At 57.5% G+C, this 26,310-nt stretch overlaps 2 protein-coding genes and 1 long non-coding RNA gene across 3 annotated transcripts in view; 1 reads left to right on the top strand and 2 right to left on the bottom strand.

Moving 5' to 3' along the window:
* Positions 1-26,310, bottom strand: part of GSE1 (Gse1 coiled-coil protein) — a 392,798-nt gene that overhangs the window by 332,889 nt on the left and 33,599 nt on the right.
* Positions 801-13,767, bottom strand: LOC122691596. The gene is made up of 4 exons (XM_043898215.1): positions 8,555-13,767; positions 6,309-6,680; positions 5,356-5,800; positions 801-5,322 (listed from the first exon to the last, which is right to left on the bottom strand). The coding sequence occupies exons 1-4, from the start codon at positions 8,757-8,759 to the stop codon at positions 5,286-5,288; spliced, it is 1,059 nt and encodes a 352-aa protein (XP_043754150.1). The 5' UTR covers positions 8,760-13,767; the 3' UTR covers positions 801-5,285.
* Positions 7,200-25,534, top strand: LOC122691598. The gene is made up of 4 exons (XR_006340459.1): positions 7,200-7,709; positions 12,893-12,971; positions 13,762-15,596; positions 23,698-25,534. It is a non-coding gene; the product is annotated as an uncharacterized LOC122691598 (long non-coding RNA).

Here is a 26,310-nt window from a genome sequence, read left to right as displayed (position 1 = left end):
GGCCTGGCCTGGATGCCCGCCTGTCCCGCGTGGTGGCACAGAGCCCAGAGCTCTACTCCAAGGAGCTGTCGTTTCCGCTGAGTGACTTCTAATGTGTGAGGCCCCTGTGCCCCAGGCCAGCGGCGACCTTAGCCAGAGACGCTCCCCTGGCTCCAGAGCTGGGGGTCCTGGTTCACCTCCCAGCTGTGCCGTGAGCGTTGCTGGGCTGACATCGTCCTCCCAGGGGTTGCAATCTCCAGGAGACACTCCTTGGAACTGCCCCTTCCTGGGCCCCACTCTTCCTACTGGGAGGCCAGGGGAGGGATCTGCCACCAACGTCCCCCACTGTGCCCTGGGGCCGACAGAAAGAGTTGGGTGGGGGGTGGGCTCTGGCCCAGCTTTGTTCCTCCTGACTGGGTATATTGGGCTACTGGGTACAATAAAATCTGAACAAACACCACTGCTGCTTAAAAAACCTTTCATGCCTGGGTAAGGCAGGATTTCCCAGCTGTGCCTCAAAGGCAAATCGAGCAAAAGATGGACTTGACTTGGTAAGGTGAGCAGCCCGGGGCAGAAGGATTTCAGGCACGGCTGGATCCGGAGTTTTGCACGCGTCACCGGGAAGCTGCCACCTGTCTGTCCCTCCCCCCGCCTCCCCGCTCCCAGCCCTAAGCTCTCCCACCTTGGCCTCACTGTTGGGGGCCTCCTGCCTTTGTGATGTCCCCGGGAGAACCGACAGGAGGGGTGCTGGGCGCTCAGCACCCACCACGCTGGTCTAATAGGACCACCGCCCCCACGGAGCCCGCACGTCCCAGGCCCCTCGGCCCAGGCCCTGGTCCCCACCCAAGGCGGGCAGGTCACACCGACCGAAGACCTTCCGAGCAGGTACGGACGGGGGAGACGGTACCAGCCAGAACCGCCTCTCCCAGCTTGGCTCCAGCCAAGATAAGGCTCCCAAAGGACTAATGCTGGCGTGTAAATATTAGATACTTCTGTCTCCGTCGAGACCAATTACACAGATCATGGCGGCTCCCGCAGGACTCTGCCTTCCACTTACTGTATCATCATTAACAGCCTATTAGGTAACAGCTGCTCAGAGAGCACGCAGGCAGGAGGGGAGGGGGCCGTGGGGAAGAGGAGGGAGAGGAAAAGAGAGGTGAGGGAGAGGAGAGACAGAAAAGGGGGAAGAGACAAAACAGAGAAGGAGACAAAGGTGGCGAGGATGGCAGAGACAGTCACAGAGTCAAGAAGCAGGGGGAGACAGAGTCCGGCTCAAAGACACGCAGGAGAGAGCCAAGGGGGAGGGTGCTGTGAGCTCTGCGAGGGGGCGTGATGCTCCTGGGCCCCAGGCCCACCTGCCCATCAGGGTCCCCTGCAACCCCACCAGCCAGAGGCCTGCCTGTCCTCAGCCCCACAGGTAGATGGGCAGGGCTGCAAGGCCCCAAGAAAGCCCTTCTAAGGCCAGGGCTGCCCGCAGCAGGCCCTAACCACATGCCACTGGCTGATTTATCCCCCAGGGATTCCTACAGCCAAAAGATGAGAGTCACCACCTTGGCATGGACCCAGACCCTTCTACAGGAGGGCCCTCGAGTTCGAGCGCGTGTCCAACCTGGCTGCACACCACACCGTGGGTTTCTGACACTGTTCAGAAAAGGAAGGCTGGAATCAGCCGTCTCCTGTAGCCATCACAGGCCAGCCCCTCCCTGCCTCCCCTCTTCAGGTCCCCGGGACACGGACAGCCCATGTACCAACTTACACAGAGGTGTGAAAGGACACACAGGGGCTGAGTGACTGGCCTGCCCAAGGCCACCAGGGAGCCCCTGGTGCTCAAGGCCAGGGACCCCAGGTCAGAGCTGAGCTCCTGAATCCTGCTGCACCTCCTCTGGGAGTGGCAAATTCTCCGCTGGAGGCTTAGGGACAAAACACAGCCCCCTGGGGTCAAGGGCTTGAGCCAGGCTTCCAGAGGAGGGACAGAGGACCCATGTGTCCAGCTGAGACCAGCACCCCTCCGAGGATGAGGCCTCGCCAGACCCTGAGCAGTCTCCAAGGCCGCTCCCCGCCCCACCCCCCCCGCCACGGGGACCCATGGCTTCTAAGCCCTGAGATCCTCTGCCCTGAGCCTGGGCCTCTCGGCAAGGCTGCAGGCTTACCATCTGTCTGTCCTCCACCAAACCACAAATATTTACTGAGCACTCTCCACCCACCAGCATGGGTCCAGGCACTGGGGACGGCGTGACAGGCTGATGTGGACCCTGCCCACATGATGCCAAGGGTACCTGTGCTCAGAGACGAATGCCAAAGGACAGGGGCCAAGGAAGGCTGTGGACAGCGTGAAGGGGTACCAGCCCTGAGAAGACACGAAAGCCGCAGGAGAACGAAATTACACATCTGAGAAGTGGGAGGAGGCCGCGGTGCAGGGGATGTAGGGGTGGCTACAAGATGAAGTCAGACAGGAAGCGGGGCTCAGATCTGGAGGCACCTCTCAGGCCCTAAGGCAAGGGCTGGAACCTCCTAAGAGCACCGGGATGCTGCCTCAGGGCACGCAGTCAGCAGGGGATGCACCACTGTGGGCCCGCATCCCCCTTCAGCACTGAGAAGAGATGACAGACGTCCCCCACCCAGGTCTGCTCTCTAGAGAGCCCCCCTTTCATCACTTCCAGGCACAGTACCCTTGGCTGCTCCCCCCCCCAGCCCCCTCTCCAGGCTGCGGGAGGTCTGGGGCCTTTAGGGGTGAGGGTGGGGTGGGCCTGGCGTCCTGGAGCCCCCACTGGGATTTCGGGTTCCCAGCCCTGCAAAGCATTTTATTTCTCCTCCTTCAGGGCTGGGAATAATTAGGCGACCGGGAACATAAATCATGGCCTGGCCCTGTACATCTGCTAATCACATCTCCTGAGGATGGGCCAGGCGGGGGCGGGCAGGGTCCCTGCAGCTGGGGCCTCAGGCAGGGAGGGGGGGGCGGTCCATGCAACCCACATACACCATGCTCTCAGCAAGGGTGTGGCGCGCCGGTGGAGAGGGTGCTCCAGGTTCCCTCAAACTCACAACCACACACAAACACACAGATACACAAAGGCACACATGCCCACGTACACACACACGTTGACCCACCACTGCCAGCACATCCAGAGACAAAACTCACACACACACACTCACATACACAGACGTGCCACCCCCACCCCCACACCACGCGCACTCAGGATCCCTGGTGAGGAACTCCTGGAGCGGAGGGATACTGCACTTTGGGGTTCTGGCGCCACCTAGGGTCCGTCAGTGGAACTGCCAGCCTGCACAAGGCTGACACCAAGGCAGAGGGCTCCAGTCCCACCTTCTCCCTCCAGCCAGAGGAGGGAACTTCTTTCTATTCAAGGCCCCTAATCTGTACCAATTCTGGCATATATGCATATAAAAAGCTCCCAATTAACTGGCAATGGGAATGTTGGGTAAGGACTATTTTAAGAATTAGATACATAACAAATTTAAGTTAACTTGCTTAAAACACTAAGGAATATAACTTTATCTCAACAATCCAACCAAAAGGGGCCCAAAAGAAGTTTTTATCACAGTCAGCAAGCTCCTTCTCCAAAAACAACAATAACATTAGTATCCAGCCAGGGCCACAGCTGCCTGCCACAGTTTTGATGAAAAGACCCTGACGCTGGTAAACAAAGATTGAAGGCAGGAGGAGAAGGGGATGACAGAGGGTGAGACGGTTGGATGGCATCACCAATTTGATGGACATGAGTTTGGGCAAACTCCGGGAGTTAGTGATGGACAGGGCAGCCTGGCGTGCTGCAGTCCATGGAGTCACAAAGAGTCGGACACGACTGAGTGACTGAACTGATTCTTTTAAAACAAATTTACTTAAGGACAAGGGGGTCTTATTTAAATAAAATAATGATACAAATACTGGTGTTAAGTGTCATGTGAGGTGAATGAGTCCAGCTGGAGACTTCCTCACGAAGGGGCCACCTTTGGCATCCATCCTTCAGGAAGAAACAGCAGCCAGGGAAGGTTCATCGGCCAACCAGGTCACTCAGCACTGCGGTGGAGCTGGCCATCTGGGCCAGAGTGGTGTTCCGGACACAAAGTGGTCCCCTGGTCTTCACCTCATCCCCTCCTGCTCCCAGGCAGTGTGTTGGGGTCTGGGAGGTGCGCCCACCAGGCCGACCATCCCCAGGTGTGCATCTCAGGGTCAGCGGCCCGTGGCGGGGGGAGGCCTCTCGAGTCAGCGTGCCTGCGATTCAGCTCACCCTTGAATCCACACTCCAGCCTTGCACACACATCCAGGTGTGCAGCCCTACTCCTGATAGCTGACACAGAAACAACCGAAGTGTCCGTCAGCAGATGAGGGGACAAGGAACATAGGGTGTATACACACAGTGGAATATTACTTGGCCATGATAAAGAACGAAATCATGCAACTAGAGATGATCATCCTCAGTGCAGGAAGTCAGAAAAACAAATTCCACATGATAGACCTACGTGTGGAATCTAAAATGCGACCCAAATGAACCCATCGATGAAACAGAAACAGATTCACAGGCCAAGAGGGCAGATTTGTGGTCGCCGAGGGGGAGCAACGGGGAGGGAACAAACCATCACACAGAGAACGGAGCAATGACAGGGTCCTGCTGGGCAGCGCAGGGAACCACATCCAGCGTCCTGTGATGGACCATCATGGAAAAGAACACAGATGCATAGCTGAGTCACTCTGCTGCATAGCAGAAAGTAACACAACAGTGTAAATCAACTATACTCAGTTAAGAAAAAAAAATTTTTTTAAGGCACCTAAACAACTTTAAAAAAAAAAAATCACAGACCCTGGGTGATGCCCCAACTGTGTTCAGGGGAACAGAGTGACCCAGCAGGAGCCCTTCCAGCTACGCCCCTTCCCCCTCTCCCAGCCGCAGTTCCCTGGAGCTGCAGCCCGAGTTCAAGGGCAAGACTTCTGGCCCTGAAAGAGACCGGAGCCAGTGAGAGGCTTCAGAAGAGGAAAGGCTCAGCAGGAATTCTCAGCTAGGGGTGCATCCACGTCCCTCCTCATGGCTCTCCCAGCACCTGCCTCTCCCCGCCCCCTCCAAACCCCTACCCAAATCCTCAGGGGAATGGCAGGGGGCACCGACGCCCACTCTGCTCACACCTGGTACCTCACTCAATATTCATCTGTCCTCATGTAGGCCGATCAGACACCTCGCCCCCTTCTCCACGCTAGTAAGGGTGGTCTGCCACGAGCCCACTCTGGTCACGGCACCCTCCTACGGCCCTACTTCGGTAGGTCTCACCAGCCAGCACACAGTAAGTCTTCATTAGGAGTCAGATGAACTGACTAAAAGAAAGTAAAAAATGGAAAAAAAAAAAAAAAAAAGAAAGTAAAAAATGGGAAGAAGGGGTGGAGCCAGCATGGGGGAGAGCAGCAGGCGCCAGCAGGCTGCAGTGATTCTGCTCCAAACAGGCCACCTGGAGAGCCCAGCAGGGCCCTCCCCCAACCCCCCCCCCGCCCCCACCGAGCCCTCCCCCCACTGGGTCTCTGCCCAAACCCTGCCGGGGAAGGTGCGGGGGGCAAGGGGCGAAGGGGAGCAGGCAGAGGGGCCAAGACAAGCAGAGGGCCTTCCAGAGCCCCCTTCCAGGACGTGCGCCCGGGATTCCACCGACAGAACGGGGAGCCAAGGCTGACGAAATCCCGGCATCTGAGGATGCCGCCTGCCCGCCCGGGGTCCAGCTTCCCACAGCATCCCCTCCAGGGCTGCGAGGCATGGCTGTGCAGGGCAGGGGACAGAACAGCACCTCCCTTGGATGACTGCCTCTGTGGGAGGCGATAGTTCTGGAAGAAAAACAAACAGGCTCTGGGGGAGGGAGGAAGCAGGCAGCAGATGCTGGCGGGAGAGACAGGGCGTCTGGGGGAGGTCAGGGCAGGCTGGCGGGTGACTGGGCTGGGGGTGGCCCCCCAGGTGCCCTATGGCGCCAGGCCAGGGTCGGGCCCCTAGGCTCTTCCGGCTGGGCCTCGCAGGGAACTGGGGCAGAGAAAGTGTCCCTGGCAGGATGCCACCCCCGGGGGTCCCTTTATGCATGGCCAACACTCCCCCATCGTGGGTCTGACAGCACAGCTGGCTGGGTAGCCCCGCCAGGAGCCCAGGCCAGAGCGCTCCACCGTCCACTCCTACCCACCACCCTGTCTGCAGCCAAGCCCCTGGCTTTGCTCCCCAAGTACCCCTTCCTCATTCACTCAAACAGTAACGAGGGGGTCCTAGGATGTATCTTGCCCACTCAAGACGCCGGGGGTCAGCGCAACAGACAAGCTCATCCTGCCCGAAGGAGCGTCACTCACCCACCTTCAATGGCTCCCCATGACTTCCAGGATAAGGCAAACCCCGAAGGGTGGAACCCGTTGTCAACTTCAAATCTGAACTCCCCTTTCAGGATTCCAATCACTGGGACAGGCCCCCCAAGTAGGCAGCCACTCAAGCTCTCCAAGCCTCTGTCCATGCTAGGCCATCGGCCTGTGGCCCCTGTCCACCAGTCTGTCCAGAAGTCCCCCTCAGCCCATCTACGAGTATCTGGTTTCACACTGGAGACCCCTGGTGCGAGGGTGAGGTGACGGACACACTCAGGGTACACGTGATGCAGGAGGCTGTGCAGGAGGAGGAGGGTGTGGGGCCTGGGGAAGCGCTGGCAGGGGCAGCTGGGCAGAGGTCCCGGGGTACCTGGTGGGCACCAGAAAGTCAGTGTGAAGCAGAGGGTGCCCCTAGTTTCCAGGACGCTCCTCCCAAAGTGGAGAGGGGACTGCTGCTGTGGGGTCCAGGTCACTCTCCTGCTCATGAACCTTCAAGGGCTCCCACTGCCTGGCCACAGAGTTCAAGAGATGCACCCGAGTGGACATTCCCAGCCTCCACACTGGCTACAAGCTGCCCACCCACCTTCGCTCTGGATTCAGACACATGTAGCTGCTGATCTCTTTCGTGCATCTGACTGTGTGTGTGTCACAGCATCTTCCCCTGCCCCGCCCATGGAGGCCCTCAGCTCCACCCTGCCCTGCACTGTTCTCAGGCCGTCACCCACAGTGTCACACTCCTGCACGAGGCACCACCACCAGCCCATCCTACAGCCAAGGGTGACGCACAGAGAGGCGAAGCCACACACCCAGATCACACAGCTTGAGAATGACGCGGCTGGGCTAGGAACCAGAGAGGCATCACACGGCTTCGTCTGCCCGCAGCCTTGGGCTGCCTGCTTTGCCTTTCACTGGTTACTGCACCCCCAGCCAGGTCCCAGGCCCCGGAGCTTCTATCCAGCCAGCCAGAGGTGAAAACCGGGCCAGGACGGTGACACAGCGGGTTGATAATGAACCTATCACACCTGTGTGATGTCAGGTTAACACCAAAATCAGCATCCACCCTACGACCGCGGCTGTACAGGGGAGCCACAGGGCCCTGCAGGAGGCCTCGGACTCCTCCAGACCTCAATTTCCCCTCTCAGCAAGTGGGGGCCAAGCAGCTGGTCCTGAGGTCTCGCACTCCTCCCAGGAAGAAAGCCACATCACATCCGCTGCCCTTTCTGTCTCGGGGCCCAGTGGCAGGCCTACCCTGGGAGCCACACCGGCAGGAGGAGGGAGGAGCCAGGAAATCCGGGCGGGGTGGCGCCCACCCCCAGCCCCGGGCCAGGCGCCGGAGGGGGCGCCGGCTGCCCCAGAAACACGCTCCAGATGCGAGAGGCGCTGCCAGCATTCCTGGAAGGTAACGCCAGGCTTGGGGGCGGGGCAGTCCGCGGGATAGGCCCAGCCCGCTGCCAGATGTGCTTCACGCACAGCTGCCCCGGCTAATAAGGTCAGCTCCTGGCTCCGGCCAGCCGCGCACCCGCCGGCCACCTCCGCCAGCCTGGCACCCACGCCGTCCTGCTTCCTGGGGCGGGCAGGCGGTGTACCCCCCACCCCCAGCCCTGGGGCCGTGGGGGAGGAGCCAGGCCCAACACCACCCCTGAGGCGGTGAGGGGGAGCTCAAGCCCCCACCCCTAAGGTGACGGGGAAGAGTCAGAACACCTCCACACCCACGAGCGTCGGTGGGGAGAGAGTTAAGAATCCACCCCTCTGGGGGCCAGAACGCCCTTGGGGTCAGGGAGGCTTAAATACCCAACACCCCCCCCAAGCCAACACTTCCCTGCTGCTGGAGGAGGGGTGCAGTTCCGGGCTCCCTCTGATTTTCTGTTTTATTGGCCGTTTCCCTTCTACGACTGAAGGGGAGACCTAGTGCTAAGTTTGGGGCCACAGCCTAAGGGGGAAGTGCTCACATTCCACGTGCCCCTAGGGTGAGGACCCCCACTGCGGGCCGGGCAGGCTGCCTGGGAAGGGCAGCTGCAGGGACCCGGGGCTCCGAGGACTCCCTGCCCCCCCACACCACAGCCTGCCCCCTCTACTTCACCCCAGGAATACTCTGTCCTTCATCCAGAGAAGTGAGGTCACCTCCCTGCGGGTCACAGGGCGGTAGGGGAGCTAGTGTCGGGATCAGGGCCCAGATTCCGCTCCTCCCTTCCACCCAGGTCTCCCACAGGGCTGAGGGCAGCCCCCCCTCCCAACCCTCCCTACCAGATAAAGGCGCCGGCAGCCGCCTTTGTTTCTCTGGTGTAAACCGAGCCAGATGCGGTCTAATCCCCCAGCTGGGCTGGATTTGCCGGCGGCTGTGGCTCCAGCGCCTCCCAGCCCCGCCCGCCCCGCGTGCCCGGCCTGGCGTTCCCAGGGCCGCTGGGGGAGTGGAGGGGGCTAATGACTCGGCAGCCTCAACCTCACCCATCTCCCCCACCTGAAGGCCAAGGGCAGAAATAATATCCCAAGGGTTTGGGGATCAAACCCTCCTGGGCCCACTCACCTCAGATGAGTCTTGTGATTTCTCCGAGCCTCGGTTTTCTTGTGTGTAAACTGGGGATGAGGAGGCCACAAGCCACAGGTGGTAGGAAGCTCGGTAAGCTCAGATACTATTACTAGGATTTAGAAAGATGCTCGCTTCCCTGAGAACCCACTGTGCGCCACATGGCCCTGTCTAACCACACACCCCAGCTCCAGGGCATGGAACAACAGTGACAGCCACTTAGATGCCCACGGGAATGACTCACTCACTCCTCCCAAGAACCTGAGAACCCAAGGAGGCTTGGGCTAGTATTACCAACACCGCACAGATGAAGAAGTTGAGACCCAGAAAGATCCCAAAACGAGTAAGAGGCAGGATGACTATTAAAAATGAGCAAGTGGCCTAGAGAGGTAAAGTGACCTGCCTAGGCTCACCCAGCAAACAAAAGGCAGGCGGAATGGACGCACAGGGGTGAGCACCGAGGCGGGGGCACCTTCCTTGTCACACACAAAGTGTGGTCTGCAGCCCTCCAGGATCACTCCCATGACACTTGTTAAAATGCAGATTCCTGGGCCCTGGCCTCATCCTGCTGAACAGTAATCCCTGGGGGGTGGGCGCCCTAGGGTGGGGTTAGAGCAGCATTCTGCGTTGCTGACCGGGTGGTCCACACTGTGCATGGGGGGCAAGGGCAGAAAGGACCTGGGGCAGGCCAAGCTGAAAGCAGCCCTGGAGGGGGCTCTCTGTTCCCTCAGGGACCTGACCCACCAGCCCTGGGCCACCGGCTGGGAACACGGCCTCACCTGGGCTGGTTCAGCCGGGAGGCAGGCGTGCAGCCGAGCTCAGAACCTGCCAGGAGCGTCTGATGGACGCGGCGCCTCCTTCCAAAGGCCATTAATCATCCAGAGAAACTCCTTGTCAGTCTGTCTGTTCCTGCTGCCTCCACCCATGCACACTGCGCACATACACTGCGTGCACAGACGCACACACAAGAACACACACTAGGCACACGGGCTCTGTGTGCACACACGTCACACACTCACACCTCCCATGTGCGCCCTCACCCCACACGCATGCACACAGGAATACAAACATGCAAACATACAGACGTGTGCGCACAAGGCTGTCAGAGCAGTTCCCCCTGGTGGGAGGAGACAAACAGGGCCCCTGGAGCCATTCTAAATGCCCCCAAAGGTGGAGCAGCCCCCACTGGAGGGCCCCAGCTGGGCTCCAGCTCCCCTTTTCCTTGGCTGGGGTGGCAATTCTGTCAACCTGGTGCCTCCCCAGTGCTTTTCATCCCCATCTAAAGCTCTGGCTGGTGGGCCATGATTAATAAAAAATGAGGAAATGAATTAATGATTGGCTGATAAATGTGGCTTGGCAGACGCCTCATCTTCGTGAGCAGCTTTGCAAGGGAGGGAAGTAGCTCCTCAGATTCTTGGGGCGAGAAAGCTGCTACCCTACTTCCCCAATGCATTGCATTGACGAGGACAAGGCCAGGCAGCAGCCCCCAAAAGACCCCTGGGACCAGAGAGCGCAAGTCCCCTGCCTCTGCCTGCCCACCACCCGCTCTGACCCATGGCCACACACCCAGAAGCCCAGCCGTGGGAGTCCTGCTCAAGTGCATCACACGCTGGAACCCAGAATCACTCATACGTCCACCCACATCAGAAAGGACACAGACACAGGACTGATATCCTGAATAGGCAACCAGGGTGGACAGGAGCTTTCTTCAGCTGGAGTCATGGAGGCCTCCTGGAGTGTCTGTGTTCCTGGAGGCCTCGCGTGTTTGATGAAAAGCAGCAGATATTCTGGGCAGAAGCGCAGGTACCCGAGAGCAGGGCACTGCTGTTTCTGCAGGGCCTAAGAAGGAAAACCCAGGGCATGGGGAGAGGGCCGCCTTCTCCCTGCCTGATGCCTCACACAGGAACACAGCCAGACCTTGTGAGGGCCTGAGCGGCAGCAGACCCAACTGAGGACCCGGGTACTCTGCTCCCAAGCCCACACCCTAAGCAGCACCGGGGAGCAACCCTGTCCCTCTCTGCTCTGGACACTCAGAGCCCATCCACCGCCTAACCCCCATCTGCCTGCCCCTCTGAGGGTGTCTGACAGGGTGGTCCGAGCTGCCTGCCCGAGGGGAACAGACTGGTATGAAAATGGGCAGAACATTCACGTTCACATGAGGGCTGGCCGTTCAGAGTGTGCCCCCAAGGAAGCAACTCATGGCTTCCTGCAATTTGCGTGTTCTGAGTTGAGAAGGCAGCTCCCAAGGAAGAAGCTGTAAAAACGCCTGCCTCCCTGTAGCCTTGTAGCAACAAACCAACCTCCAAAGAGATGGGGGAACAGCCCACACCTCGATTCTGGTTCTCCTGCCAAAAAGGTCACCACTGTTCATCAAAAAGCAAGTCTGGCTGGGACCAGGCCCCATGAGGCTGGCGCTCCCTAAACCAAGGCACAGGGGCCGCCGAGCACTGGCACCTGCAGCTGTCAGAGAAGAGCCACAGACACCTACCCGCTGGCAGCGTCAAGGGGCCTGCGGGCCAGGACCATGACTCCCCATGTGCTTCTGCAAGTGTTTCTAAATCTTTCAAGTTTTCTAAGGCATCCTTTTGTGCTGTGGGAAGAGTATGTGTTATTAAAGACACTCATAGGGGAAAGGAGCAGAAATGACCTTGCTACAAAAATGAAACTGAAGGTTTAGAAGGGCTTTAGGGGCTAAGCAGTTAGCTGCCTGAGTGGAAGACCCAATGGAGCCTTCATTATCACTCACACAGGCAGCTCTACCCTGGGAGCTTCTAGGGACGGAGGGGGAGCTACAGCCCGCCAGCCATCTCCCATTCCAACCATGCATCCAGCTATAGGTCCATCTATCTGTCCATCTAAGCATCTATCTGGTTAACCATCAGCACATTCATGCCTCCATTCATCTGTCCATCTATCCATCCATCCATCCTCCCATCCACCCTTCACCTTTCCATCACTCTGTCCTTCCACTCACTCATCTACAGTAAGCAACTTTTTCACTGTATCTAACCAGCATCTGTCCCTCCCTGACCCACTGGCCCTGTCCACCAACACACTCCTTCCCCTCCACAAGGGTGGGCCAATCAGAATCTTCCTTGGGACATTTCCCAGGAATTCCTCTCTGTGCCCTCTTTGGAGTCACTAGATACGAGCCTAGAACTGACCATAGCCATCTCTGACCTGAGAGAAGAACCTGCCCAAGGACGCATTCCACACGGGAGGGAGCAAAGCTGAGGATGGAGACAGGCGGAAGGACCTATGACTCTGGATCCAAGGGTGCCGAGGGCCAGCTTCACCCTTCACTGGTTACAGGAGTCCACAAACATCCTTTTGGAACTGGGTTTGTGGCATTTGCAAACAGAAAGGAGTGTGGGTAACACAGCTCTTCCAGTACAGTACAGGGTGATTTAGAACCTTCTAGATGTTCATTCCTGAGTCACACAAGGACGCCCAAAAGAAAAATATGCCCTGTTACAGCCTGCCAGAGCCTGACCCCCAGCTGGAGGTACAGTTCTAAAACGAACGCAGAGGAAGCACCCCGCCCAGATGCTTGATGCCAGCACGGGGTCCACAGACCCTGGCCAGGCTCCTGCCACTGAGCCTCATTCCTCATCTGTAAAAGGGAGGTGGCAGCCCCTGCTTGAAGATCAGGCCAATTGGGCTGCTCCCCACCAGCCATTCCTACCTGCCTCTTTTTCTGATGGCACAGCCTGCCACGCATGAAGTCTGGAAAGGTCAGATACTCGTATTCCCAGCACCTTGCAATTACAGATAAGCATGTGACCCAACTTGGACAGGTGGACAAATTTGCTAAGATCTTCTGGAAAACACCCTTGCCCCAAAGAGAAAATGGCAAAGGAGACCCCATCCCTTCCCCTTCTGCTTTTGGATGCTATCCTCCTGTAAGAACGTGATGCTTGGAGCTGTGGCAGCCAGCTCGTGACAAGAGGAAAGGGCTAAGAATATTATACTTGGATTTACTTTGATTTAAGGGAAAGGTTCTCTCTTGTACACCTGAGGCTATGGGCTGCAGTTGGCACTGTCATTATTGGTTGCAGGAGGTGGTCTCATGAAGAAGTTAAAAGCATGGCTTCTGGAGTCAGCTCTATCTACTACTTGCTGGCTGTGTGACCTTTGGTAAGTCACTTAACTCCTCTGTGCCTCCATCACCTTCTCCATAAAATGCGAGCAGTATCTTGTGAGTGTTAAACAACTGAGTATACATGAAAACATTCTGCACATTGCTTGTCACATAGAAGGGGGCCCCAGTAGACATCAGCTCTAATTAGCCATCACTGTCAGAGAATGTGGGGGTACAGGAGGGCCAGGCCCAGGGGGAAGCCAGGTGGGCACAAAGGCCCCGCCCGCAGAAGCGGAACGGGAGCCGCAAGCCTGCTCCCGGCCTTGGCACTGCGGAGGCTGTGCTGACTTGCTCTGTGTTCGCCCTGCCAAGGCCAGAGCAGCTGGCTCCAGCCTGCCGATGCCTGCAGGGAGAGACACCCCTCCACGCAGCCGCCCTCCTCCCCCCACCCCTGCCGATCCAGAGCCAGCCTGGCAGCCCCGAAGTGGGCACCCTGTCGGCCTGGGGCAGACCTCAGCCCGGGTCCAGAGAGGCCCCCCACCCCCACTCTGCAGGCTGCGCTCCTGACTCCAGCCAAGTAGCCTCCCCTTCAAGGAGGAGGAGGTGTCCCTCCACCCCTCCTCCTAGAGCCGACCATGGAAGCAGTTCCATTTGGCTGCCATAATGCAGTGACTCAAAAACAGTTGTTTGGCTTGTCGGACGCCCAGGCCCTGCACAGCTCAAATAGACTGCGGGGCTGGGGGCCGTGTAACTTGGGTGTGTTCTCTCCCCAGGGAGGGTGGGAGGCCCCAGGCCCCTTTGCAGAATGGTACACTGAGACACATCTCTATATCTTCTTTTCATCAGACACGATGGAGCTGCCCTCCTGCCGGTCTGCATCCATCCATGACACACGTGGTTCTCGCCGGCCTGGGAAGCTGCCAGAATCAATGTGAGCAAGGTTCCTACTCAGGTGACTTAGTGCTGAAGAATCCACCTGCAATGCAGGAGATGTAGGTTCGATCCCTGGGTCAAGAAGATCCCCTGGAGGAAGAAATGGCAACCCGCCCCAGTATTCTTGCCCAGAGAATCCCAAGGACAGAGGAGCCTAGTGGGTTACAGTCCACCGGGTTGCAGAGCTGGACGCGACTGAGTGACTGAGCAGGCACAAGGTTCCTACGCAGTCAGGGGAGGGGCTGCTCACACCGGACATCTGGCATCTCCATGACAACCCCAGACACAGGCGCCGTGGTTAGGCCTGTTCTGTAAGTGAGGACACGGAGGCTCAGAGGCAGGACTACCTCGCCTGGGTCACAGTGCTGGTTTGCGGCAGGGGAGGACTCGGTCCCAGGCTTGGGTGACCTTAAAGCCTGGGCATTAACTGCACTGACTCAGCACTCCCAGAAGCTTCTGGCCCGAGAGCTTCGCCCTCTCCATCCCGGCCATCCTGCATGTTGCTGCCCAAGAACGATGCTCACGAGCCTCCCCTGCTCAGCCACCTTCAGAGGCTCCCCAGCACCCACAGAAAAAAACCACAAACCCCCTGTACAGGCCTCTCCATCTCTGACTTCCAACATCACACCTGCAGTCCACTCACTCGTCACAAGCTGAGTGCCGGGGTCCGTAGAGCCTGGATTACACACCCGCCCCAGCAGGCCAGCTGTCCCCGCCACAGGGCCTCTGTGAGCTGCCCCTCTGTCTGGAAGCTGTTCTCCCCCCACGCCCCGTGGCATGCGTGACCCCCCTCCTGGGAGAGGCCAGCCTGTTCGCTCCAGGCAGCGCTCCTCACCCCCACCGCACCCCAGTGTCTTCTCTACCACACACTTCTCACTACTGGCAGGGCATTCCTGTGGCATCGATTTATGTTTAATGTTTTGAGGCCTCCGATCGGATGGTGAGGGCAGGGCCTTGCCTGTCTTGCTTCCTGCTGCACCCCTGTGCCAGCACATGGCCAGCAGGCAGGACATGCTGAGTGAGTTAGTGAACGAGTTCCCTTCTCCCAGGGCTCCTCACAGAGCCAGCATGTATCCGGAGTCTTGACTGGCCTGAAATAACCCCCCTGCTATGTTCTCTGCCTACGCTTATCCTCCGCGACTCTGAGTTTCCTTCAAGTTGGCCCAGCAACCCCTGACTCTGGCCCCAACCTGCAAGTTCTCCTCCAGGACAGGATGCTGTCCGGAGGCTCCTCAGTCGTGCAGACATCCCCAAACTTGCCTGTGTGGTTCCTGCCACCTCAATCACCCTTTCCAGCCACCTGCACATCCCGCAAGAGCCCTTCAAGTATTCCCTCCCTTGCAAGGTAGAGCTGATCACATCCCCTTTGACACTTCTGTCCTGTGGACACACACCCACCATGAGGGCCTTATGCATTTGCCTTCACTGATCATGATGAGGCTGCATGTATACAGCAGGTGCTCACGACACCATTAGAGCATAACCCACCATCTCCTCATCCTTCACAACATATAGGCCTCCCTGACTGGACAGGAATGCCCTGATGGCAGGGGCTCTTCTGTTCATTGCTACATCCTCAGTACAAAATCCGATGCCTGTCAAATGGATGGATGGACCAAGGCACAGATGGATGATCAGGTGGATGCATGGATGGATGAAAGGAAGGAAAAAATGGATGGATGGACTGGCGGAGGGATGCCCAGAAGGAAAACAAGATAAATGGATGGATGAATGCCACGAGGAACCAGGTAAGAGAGAGCTACGAAGGGATGGAAGAAGGAAAGGCAGGTGGATGGATGGACAGATGGGTGATGGATGCACGTGTGGACAATGGAAAGAAAATAAGCGGATGGATGGATGGATGGAAGGACAGACGGAAGGAAGGATGGAAGGCAGGCAGGCCAGATGCATACACACATGCGGTGGATGAAAGGACAGAGAAGACAGATGCACAGAGGAGGGCTGGGCAGGCAGACAAGTGGATGAGGAGGACGACCGCTATTCGGGCCACTGATTTCTTATGGGTAACCTCAGTGTTCTGACCAGATGAAGACACCCCCCAAAGGAGTCTTCCCATCCTCACCAACAAGTGCTACCACTGCTCTGAGTGAACAGGGGGGTGGGGGGGTTTCTCCTTAGTTCTCCAGCTACACACACACAACACACACACACACACCCACCCCAGGAGCACCTCAAGCAGCCTGCAGACTGTGTGGAGAGGCTGCCATCCTAGCAGTGGACACTCATGGCCCCTTACTCCCTAACCGGCCCTGTGCCAAGCCCTTCCCTGGATACCTCACCCCACCTGGGCCCCACAGTGCCCAGGCAGCAGGCGGCTCACTAACTTTATCAACAGGGAAACAGGTCAAAGAGGCTAGATTGCCACCCACGGTCACACAGTTGCAGGAGACTGAGCCAGGGGTCGAACCCAGAGCCTGAACTCTCAGCTACCCTGTGGCCAGCAGGCCCCAGCCGTGGCCATCACGTTCCACCTCCTACTGTATGGCATTTTCACTCTCTCTGTCCTTCCTCTTAAGTCTACTTAGTATTTCTTACTTCATAATCTCCCTTAAGTCAACTCATTTTTTTAAGCTTAAATATACATTAAAATGTACATGACTACCCTAAAAAGAAAATCAGTATTAAGCAACATAAGTGGAAAATAACCCTAAAAATACAAACTGTGAAAACGACGCAATGCTATTCAATTTTAGCCAAATAAGACTCCCAATGAAGGCTCAGGACCGAAGGCCTATTCTCTATTAAAAATGGAGATCAGCAAGTGTGGTGGTTTAAAAACATATCCACGGATTCTTTGACACGACTCCCCCGAAGAGGTAGAGCCCTTGAGTGTGGGCCAGACTTAGGGATTCGCGTCCCGTGAAGAGAACAGGGCAGGAGTGACCGTGCGTGGCTTCCGAGACCAGGTCATCTGAGGCACTGAGGCTCCCCGTGGTTCTTTCTTGGGTCACTGACTCTGCGCAAAGCCAGCTGCTCTAGGGAGACACCCACACGGCAAGGAGCTGAGGCTCCACTCAAGAGCTGCGTGAGGTGCCATCTTGGAGCTGACGGCCCAGCCCCAGTCAAACCTTGTTTTCTGCTACAACATTTGGGGGTATTCTGTTACACAGCAGTAGGTAAGTTGTATAGCAACCAATAGGGGGCCACTGAGGAGAGCCCGAGACTCTCCATGAAGCAGTGAGAATGATCAAAGGCCAACTGAAAGGGGGACCAGTGGACCCTGATAGGACTCAACGTATTCTTTGATGCCACGTCCATGCCTGCCCTCTCCACTTCGCTCCCCATCCAGCAGCCAGAGGGATGGGGGTTCCACCCATCAGCTTACATCTCCCTAGGGAACTGCCCCCAAAATCCCCTTCCCACTTGGAACTCTCAGGGATCGACGTCCTGTAGCCCCCCTGGCCTCTCGGACCTCCCCTGGGCTCTCCTTCCTCCCTATTTACCCATCAGCCAAGCCAACCACCTGCTGTACCTACAGAACCCCTAGCACTTTCCCCATCAGGACTTTTGCAGTGACTGCTTTTCTGTTCACTCTGCCAGGACCACTCCTCGCCTGATCGGCCCCTCCTGCCAGTCAAGGCTTGGCCTCCCACCCGCTCCCAAGCATGTCGGTCAATTCCCATACAGCCCCTGCTCACGGGCTCCCTCCAGGCTTCCCCACCTCCCCGGTGATAACTGGCTGCAGATTTATCTGATAGCACAGTGCATACTTGTTCCCTACTTTCTTCTTGGTCAGGTCTGCCTGCAGAAGATAAACTGGATGGGGGAGGGTGTGGGGAGTGGAGGGAGGTCTGTCCTGTTCAGAGCTGGGTCTCCCGTACTCGGAACATGCTCAGCAGACCTCCATGGAATGAATGATGGAGCTTCTGGATCCCGCCAAGGACTGGGCATCCGGGAAACCAGGGAGTCTGACTCAAACTAAGCTATAAACTGGAACTGGAACAGCTCTCACTAATCTGTAGAGCCTCCAGCTCAACTCAAATATAACAATGTTCCACAGCTGCCAACCAGACCCAGGGTGCCTTTTTTTTTTAAGTTTGGCTTCAGGAACCTCTCCTCTGTTCCTCAACCCGCCTCTTCCTCTGCTTCTCCCCTGGTCCCTCTCTCTGTATCCACCCCTGTCTTCAGCACACAATTTTCTGCTCCTTTGTTGTTCTCTCCACCGCATCCAGGGATTTTGGCCCCTACACGGGAAACCTCTGTGTGTGCCCTGTGCAGCCCAGGCAGTGTCTCTGCCCCCATAACATCTTGAATATGGTACTGGAAATGGGTATGGAGTTTCAGTTTTGGGTGATAAGAAAGTTCTGGAACTTGATGGTGGTGATGGTCACACAAAAGCACACACATACTTAACGCCACTAGGCTGGACCCTCTAAGATGGGTGTAATGGTAAATTTTACATGATGTTTATTTTTTTATATAGTAAAGAACGGTAAGAAAAACGGTGCTGGCCCCACGTGGCTATCATCAAGCTTAGCAGTTTGAAGACTTTATAATTCATAACATTGGTAGGTCTAAAGGCATTTTTCGGTGTTTTCCTGAGGTAGAACACACGGGTGTGATAGCTTTGATGCCTGCCTGCCCATAAACCATCTTCTCCTTCATACAACTAATCAGTAAACGAACAAAAACATCACTCTGGTAAAACCACCTAGAAAATGAAATTTCAAAAAGTTTCACAGCTTTGGGGATCTGCAGCTTTAAAATTTTTGTTTTCCTCTTTCGTACACAAAAATTACACTAGAAAGAGAAGAGAAGTCACAGTATTAATGAAGCCCTATGGTGGATCCAGGCCTCTGTGCAGTGAAGGCCAGCCCAGGCAGGGGACCAGTGAGACAGAAAATAAATCAACAAAAACTTCCCCACCTACCAGGGTGCATTTTCAACAGGAATGACCCCCACCCATCCTATCCATGAAGCGAACTGGGATGCACTTTTTAATTGGGCCATGCTTTCAGCTTCCTGGGCTATTCCAGGAGGTGCCAAAATCATTATAATTTTCAAATTATTTGATCTGACAGAGATGCTGGTGCATGGCCATGGGAGATGGGAATGGGCTGTTTTGAAAAACAGATACGAAGATTTTTAAAGCTGCTGGCAGGCTGGTTTCCACCATCCACGATGCCCTGGAGAACTAATGCAATTGTGCTGGGATGTGAAACTATCCCCCCGGGGGTGTGTAGAGGCCATGGTCCTGTACCCAAGGGTGCTGCCCCCAGCACATCCTGCGGTCCTGTGACCACCTGACCAACTGGGCCTCGGGCAAGGGGCGCAGGAGTTCTGCTCTGGATCCAGCTGAGGGCTGGGCCCCGCGCGCTGCCGTTCCGGACAAGTCTGTCCCCGAGGTCCCCTTGGATCCATTCAGGGCAGTCTGATGGAGAAAGCTGGGGCCTCTACCATGAAGCATGTCATTCCACTGAGGACCCCGGGGCGGGGCAGAGGGGCACTAGGGGCCAGGCTAGGTCCCTGCCAGCGTGGATGCGGCCGAAAGGAAGAGAGGTGTGGAACCAGTGCCCTGCCTCGCCCTCTCCCCAGCGCCCGTGCTAGACCCTCAGCTGCCCTGTGGCCAGCTTAGTGCAGGCCTTTCCCGCCCTCCCTGAGGTGGGTCACTGAGTTGGGGTGACTCTGGGGGCTGGGGTGGGCAGCTGAGTCAGAACCCACCACATCAACCAGAGCTGGCTATCCCATCCAGAGACAGAAAAACACCCTGGACCCAATCAGGGCTGCCGTGGGGCCTGACCCCAGCCCAGGTCAGGGGCCTGAGTGCCATCAGCCCTCCAACTCCCTCCTTGGTGCAGAGTTGGCTGGAGGCCGTGTCCCACCCTTCTAGAGAGTGCCCCTTGTGGATCTGGGGTTGTTTACAGAGTTGGCAGCTCTTTAAAGCCCTGGTCTGTTTAGGAAGTAGCAGCGGGTGCTGGGTCCCTTAGGGGATGGGTCTCAGGTTGCAGAGCTTGCTGCCATTTGAACAGGGGGCCAGTCAATTCTTCTGGGGGCCTGGGGGATACGCCCTGGTCTGTCCACAACCAGCAGTGTTGGGGGAGGTGTGTGGGTATCTGTGCATGAGCACATGGGGGAGCGTGAACCCCGCTGGCAGCCCCCAGCCGGCCTCCCCAGACAAACAGCCACACAGTGGGATCCTCGTGGGTGCTCAGGCCATCCGCTCTGTCCCCAGCAGGGACAGCTGCAGGCCACCCGGCCTCCCTGCCCCAGGCGGGAGCTGAGCCACTGGACCTAGGGGGGCTGGTCTACTGCAGGATTTTATGGTCGAGGCCTGGTTTTCCCAGCCACAGTGTCTCGGAGAGGGGACAGCCCAGAGGACGCTGAGTGGCCACAAAGGTTGGCTGTTCTCCCAAGTGCCGACGGCGGGAGTGGTGCCGCTGGGGGTGGGTGAGGGCGGGGCAGAGGGGTGCGGAGGAAGCCGGCGAGCCCGAGGGAGAGCTGGGAAGGCTTCCTGGGAAAGCGAGTGGTGAGGAGACCCAGAGAGACCCAGAAACCAGGAGACACACAGACTCAGAGACAGAGGCAGAGACAGGCAGATACAGGAGGACAAAGACAGAGGCGGACGCGGCAAGCCAAAGTGGGGGCCGGAGAGCTGGGCGCAGCCGGGCCGCGTGGAGATGGCGCGAGCGGCCGACATGTGTGTGGTGAGGCTCAAGTTCACAAGGGAGGGAAGAGGTGGTTAGACGACCAAAGTCATTGAAAAATTTTTGGCGCAGCTGCCCCGAGGCTCCTGGCCGTGGGCCCGGCTCGGAGCTGAACTTAAACAAACCCCTGCAGCAGCCATCTGCTTGATTTTAAAATAAATCAAACAGTCTGCTGAGCCGGGATCGAGTTTCCATCTGCGCCGCCGCCCGCTCGCCGGCTTGGAGCCACGCTTGCCTCTCCCAGCCAAGGCTCCTGGCAACATGTGGGCCGGTAATTCCTCCAGGAGCAGGGAAACCGGACCCCCGCCGCCCCCAGCTCCTAACTGAAAGCAAGTGCTATTTTTACAGCCACCCACTGGAGAGGGGGCCCCAACAGGGCGAGGGAAACCCAGGCACGGGGTTACACTGAGCTGCCTCCAGCACAGAGGGGTGGAGGACACGTCACAGAACGCTCCCCACCCCCTGCCTCCAGGAGAGGGGTGAGGGGCTGAGTGTGGGGGTGGGTGCCGGCCCCCGGGGCCAGGAGGATGCTCCTACATCACGCGAGGCCCACGAGTCCGCCTGGGCAGCGGAGGACCCCTGTGGGTGGCAGCAGCCCAGGGCTCCCTGGAGCAGCGGAAAGCTGCAGCAGGGACCCCCTCTCCCTCAGGCTGGGTCCACCCTGGGAAGTGCCACGCACCTGTCCCCTGCAGAGCGGGGCGACCGGGGGAGCCTGCCTTCCCTGACACAGGCTGGAAACAGAGACGCCGGCCTGGCAGAGCTCAGTGGGCCCCATCTGTGCAGTGGGCACACTAGCACTTTGGTGGTCTCGGGGGAACAAGGATGGGGGCCTATGATCCTGAGGCTGTCGCTGGCACAGAGGGGCTTTTATGCCATTCCGGAAAACACAGGAAGGAAAGAAGTGATGACAAGAAAAGATACATTCCTGGGGAGCTGCCCATTCCCAGCCCAAGGGGTCCATGGTGACGAGACAGGCCTCTGTGAGCAGGACACCACGCCTCCGCACTGCAGACCACCCGCTGACCCCTGCCAGATGCTTCCTGCTGCATGAGCCAGGTCCCAGGGGGGAGAGACACGGATGCAGGACCCCAGTTTTATGCAAAGTCCTCAGTGTACAAACCAGAGTGGGCCAGGGGCAAAGCAAGCGGGTCTGGACAGCACCACCTCTCCCACATGTCAGGGTCCCTCTGAGCATGGGTTCCCCCAACTCAAAAGCACAGAGGGGAGGAGTGGACGGCTTAGGGACCTTTAGACGCCCACTGTGTCACATTCTCCACTGCTCTTTCAAGGGATGACCAACCTTCAGATGCAAAGGCTTCTGCACCTAGAAGCTTCCTTTGGTTTGACCAGCCAGCACTTTGCTCCTCAGCCCCAAACGCAGCCCAGAAATGAAGACAAGCTGACTCCACAGGCACAGCAAGTCTCGTGCGTGTCAGGCTCCATCTCCCACCCTCTTATCCGTCACCGGAGGCTCCTTGTGGGGCTGGGGCTCTCACCTCGCCCATTTCCCATCTGGAGACACTGAGGCAGAGTCAGTTACCCCAGGACAGAACTGGTACAGCTGGGGCCCCACGTGGGACCTGCCCCCTCGACAGCACGCCCTCAGCCATGGTGCCCTCCTCCTCCATGGGCATCCTCCACCCCGCCGCCCTCTCGCAGCAGGCCCAGCTGCTCTACAACCAAGTCAGGCTCTGTCAAGACCCACGCAAATGTCGAGCACACTGCCCTCCATGGGCCAGCCTGCTTATTTCCCCAAGAGGGCCTAAACAAAGGGTACTACAAACCCATCTTACAGTGAGGGAAACTGAGGCCTGAGAGGGACAGGCGCAGTGGGCACTCTGGATGGCCCTGGGCCTGGCACAGCGCCACTCCTCACTCCCGCCCCGGAAGTCGAGACTGGACAAGGAGGCCAGGGCGAGTACGGGAGGGGGAGGCACCCCCTTGCCCACAGGGTTAGCTCTGAGAGTCACCCCTTCCCTTCCCCTCCTGCCTTGGCCCCTGCCCCTCTATTCCGCAAAACTTTACTGCACAGTGCGCCATCCCACTGCCAGCCCTACCCGGGGACAAGGCGTGTAACGGCCACTATCGTGGCTTCCTAAGAGGGTGCACACAGGGCCAGAGGGAGGAAAAGGAAGGTCCACTGGTCAGGGGTGTGTGTGTGTGTGTGTGTGTGTGTGTGTGTGTGGTGTGTGTGTGTGTGTGTGTGTCAGGGGTGTGTGTGTGTGTGTGTGTGGTGTGTGTGTGTGTGTGTGTCAGGGGTGTGTGTGTGTGTGTGTGTGTGGTGTGTGTGTGTGTGTGTGTCAGGGGTGTGTGTGTGTGTGTGTGTCAGGGGTGTGTGTGTGTGTGTGTGTGTGGTGTGTGTGTGTGTGTGTGTCAGGGGTGTGTGTGTGTGTGTGTGTCAGGGGTGTGTGTGTGTGTGTGTCAGGGGTGTGTGTGTGTGTGTGTGTGTGTGTGTGTGTGTGTGTGTGTGTGTGTGTGTGTGTGTGTGTGTGTGTGTCCCAGGGCTGCCGTAACTCGTTTGCTCAGCCTGCAGAAGTTTGAAACCAAGGTGTGGGCAGGGCCACAGGCCTCCTGAAGGCATCAGGGAGGAACCCTCCGGCCTTCTCTGGCCTCTGGCAGCTGCCAGCCATGCGGCGTCCCTTGGCTTGTAGCTGCGCTCCCATCCCTGCCTCCCTTTTCACGTGGCCTCTGTGTGCGTGTCCGTCTCCGCCCACCACTCTCTCTGCCAGGGTCCAAATTCCCCTCTTCTTATAAGGACACCAGGCAGTGGATTCAGGGCCACCCTCATCCAGCCTGACCTCATCATCACTGGATCACATCTGCAAAGACCTTATTTCCAAATACGGGCACGTTCACAGGTTCAGGTGGACACGAACCCAGGGGAACACCGGGCCCCAGCACCGGCCCCCGAGGTGCTGGTCCCCGAGCAGACCTCTCCAGGTGGACAAAAGCCACTAACACGGCAAAGGGGCCAGCGGGACTCCATTCACCGAACCCAATACTTGCATGATGTCAATCTCTTCTTTCTGTCTCTGGACTCCTAACAGCCAGAGCCTATTACGGGCTATTTTGTACCCAGAGGGAGGGAGGGAGGGCGCCAGGGCCAGCTCCCAGCCTGGCAGAGGTGCCTGGTGACGGCTCCACCTCACTCGCAACTCGCTCTCTCCCACTCTCTCTCTCACAGAACCAACCACAGAAAATCTCTGTGAGGATGACCGGAGACTGCGTTCCCACACGACTGATGCAGCGCAGCTGCCAACAGCCTGCTGACCTCCGCCCTGGGAGCCTGTGAGCCTGAGCTGCCTGTGGACGCCGGTCTTCCCACTCCCAGCCAAAGGGCTCCTCCGACACCCCCCCCGCTCCTGTGAGAACCCCAGCTCAGAGTCAGAGCCCAGAAGATGACCTTCAAGGTCGTGTGGCCCCCTGGAGGGCGCTCTGTGTGGCTGAGGGCCCAGGCCCTGGGCTCCCCAGGCCTGAGGGGTGTCTTCCTCACACGGCAGGACCTGCTGCGCTGACCAATGCATTCGGGGTGGGTGGAGAACCATGCGCAGCAGCCGCGGCCCCAGGACCCTTCTGGAAACGCACTCTACGGGCGTTAAGAGCAGTGAACACGCAGGAAGACATTATTTACAACAGTGGGGGAAACAGTGTCAATGTCCGACAACAAGGGGTAATCACTGATGCCCAGACGCACCCTCCACACACTGCTGAGCACCCTCCGCCACCACCTGTGGGTGCCGGCACCTCTCACGGGCATCTGTGGGGCAGTGTGCCACCGAGTACCAGGCACGGACCCAAGCAGCAGACGTGCTCTTCTCACGGTTCTGGAGGCTGGCAGTGGAGACCACGGTGGTCAGCAGGCTCGGCTCCTTCTAAGCCTCGCTCCTCGGCGTGCAGACAGCGTTCTCTCCCTGCGTCTTCACGTGCTCTTCCTCTGTGCATGTCTGTGTCCTGATTTCCTCTTCATACAAGGACACCAGACCTGTTGGATCAGGCCCCACCCTAATGACCTCATTTCACCTTAATCGCCTCTGTGAAGACCCTGTCTGCAAGTACGGCCCCAGTCTAAGGTGCTAGGGTTAGCACGTCAATATAGGACCTGGAGGTGTGTGTGCGCGCGCGTGTGTGTACACAATTCAGCCCATGACAGGCACCCTCACCAAATGAAAGCCGTTAGAGAGGCCGTGTTTCAAGTGACGCCAGCACCACAGTGACACAGAAGTTTTCAGCCCCCTGTTGCATGAGACTCAAGAGTTCAAAGATCTCACTGGCTCCCAGGACAGAAGTCCTGACTGAAACATACCACACTTGACGGCATGAAAGCGAAGGAAAGGGCCTGGGGCAGCGCCCGGCTCCAAGTCTCCGGAGCTGAGTGCCCTGGACAGGCCGCCCACACCCATCTCGCAGGCGGCTCAGTGTCAGAGGCCGAGCTCCTCGGGGCAGCCGGCAGGGGTGCCTGGTCTATGCCCCTCCACCCTCACGACCATCCTCAGGCTAGATGGTGACGACCAGCTCCACACTGGATAACGAGTTATCACCCGTAAAGGCCTTGTAAGGCAGACCCCTCCAGGTCTCACAGCCCCAGGGATCTGTGGAGGTTTCACAGATGGTGGAAATGAGGCTCAGATACAGCCAGTGGCCTGTCCTAGGTCACACAACACGGAAGTGGCAAAATCGTCTGCCTGACATTCAGCACTAAGACAAACGGAGACAGCATTAAAGTGTGCTTCCATTGGAAGGGGTCCTATCACGCTGTGAACAGTCGCACCAGCGATCCAAGGCCTCTTCCAGTCTGGACTTACATGGACATATTTGTTTAAGTCTGTAATCAAGACACGTTTACAATTCTGTGTTCTGTTTATTTTGACTCAGCGTTAGATCATCAGCTTCTCTGTGCTCAAATGGGCTCTGTGTACCCCATTTTAAAGCCACAGAATATTCCACCCGCAGGGATACGTAACAGTGTACCTAACTGTATCTTGCTGTTGGATGTTCATAATTCCCCCATTATAAATAACAGTGCAAAGAACATCTTTGTGTGTCTTATCATTTTCATTCTTCCAAGCGCAGTCCTTAGGATACATTTCTAGTAAAGTGATTATTGGGGTAAGATATGGGGTGTTTTTAAAACCCTGGATACAGACTGACAAATGGTTTGGGGAAAAGACAATATGATACAGATTTGTGCTTCCAGCAGCAATACTAATCAGCCACATTTCTGTAACTTCACCAGCACCGAGTCTTATTAATTCTTCCTGATATTTTAATAGCTTTCATGTAACTGTATCCCCATATAATTACTTGTCTTCTCTCCCATTTGAACCACCTATCCAAAACTCCCTGTCTTTTTAACAGCAACCTGGGAGGCCAGAAAGTTCAGAACCGGTCTCTCTGGTGGCCCATAGCTTCAGGACACCAAGGGATCACATTCTGTGCCTGGCTGATGGCAGGGGACGGTCTCTCCCAGTGACCCTGCAGCCACAGCTGCCCCTACCGCCAGGGTAAGTCCAGCAGGCAATGTCGGGTTGACCACTTGGGGCTTCTACTCCCCGCCTCGGTCATGTGCTGTGGCCAAGTCCATGTGGCTTAGATATTAGGTTGCAGAATGTGGGCCGAATGGCTGAAGGGACACTGCTTTGCCTGGTGTGACCTGAGGGCTGGCCACCGAGGAACAGGTGCTGCTGAAGCTCTTTCTGGAACTCTGAGTTGCTCCAGAGGGTGTCTCCCTAATGCAGGGCACGCAAAGGTGATGGGGCACGATGGGAGGAGGCAACTGTCAATGGGGCTAGGGGCACAA

Source organism: Cervus elaphus, chromosome 4 (genome assembly GCF_910594005.1).
Source record: "Cervus elaphus chromosome 4, mCerEla1.1, whole genome shotgun sequence".
Lineage (NCBI taxonomy): Eukaryota > Metazoa > Chordata > Mammalia > Artiodactyla > Cervidae > Cervus > Cervus elaphus.
The sequence above is the reverse complement of the archived record's forward strand: the minus strand, read 5'-3'. Positions and strand labels throughout refer to the sequence as shown.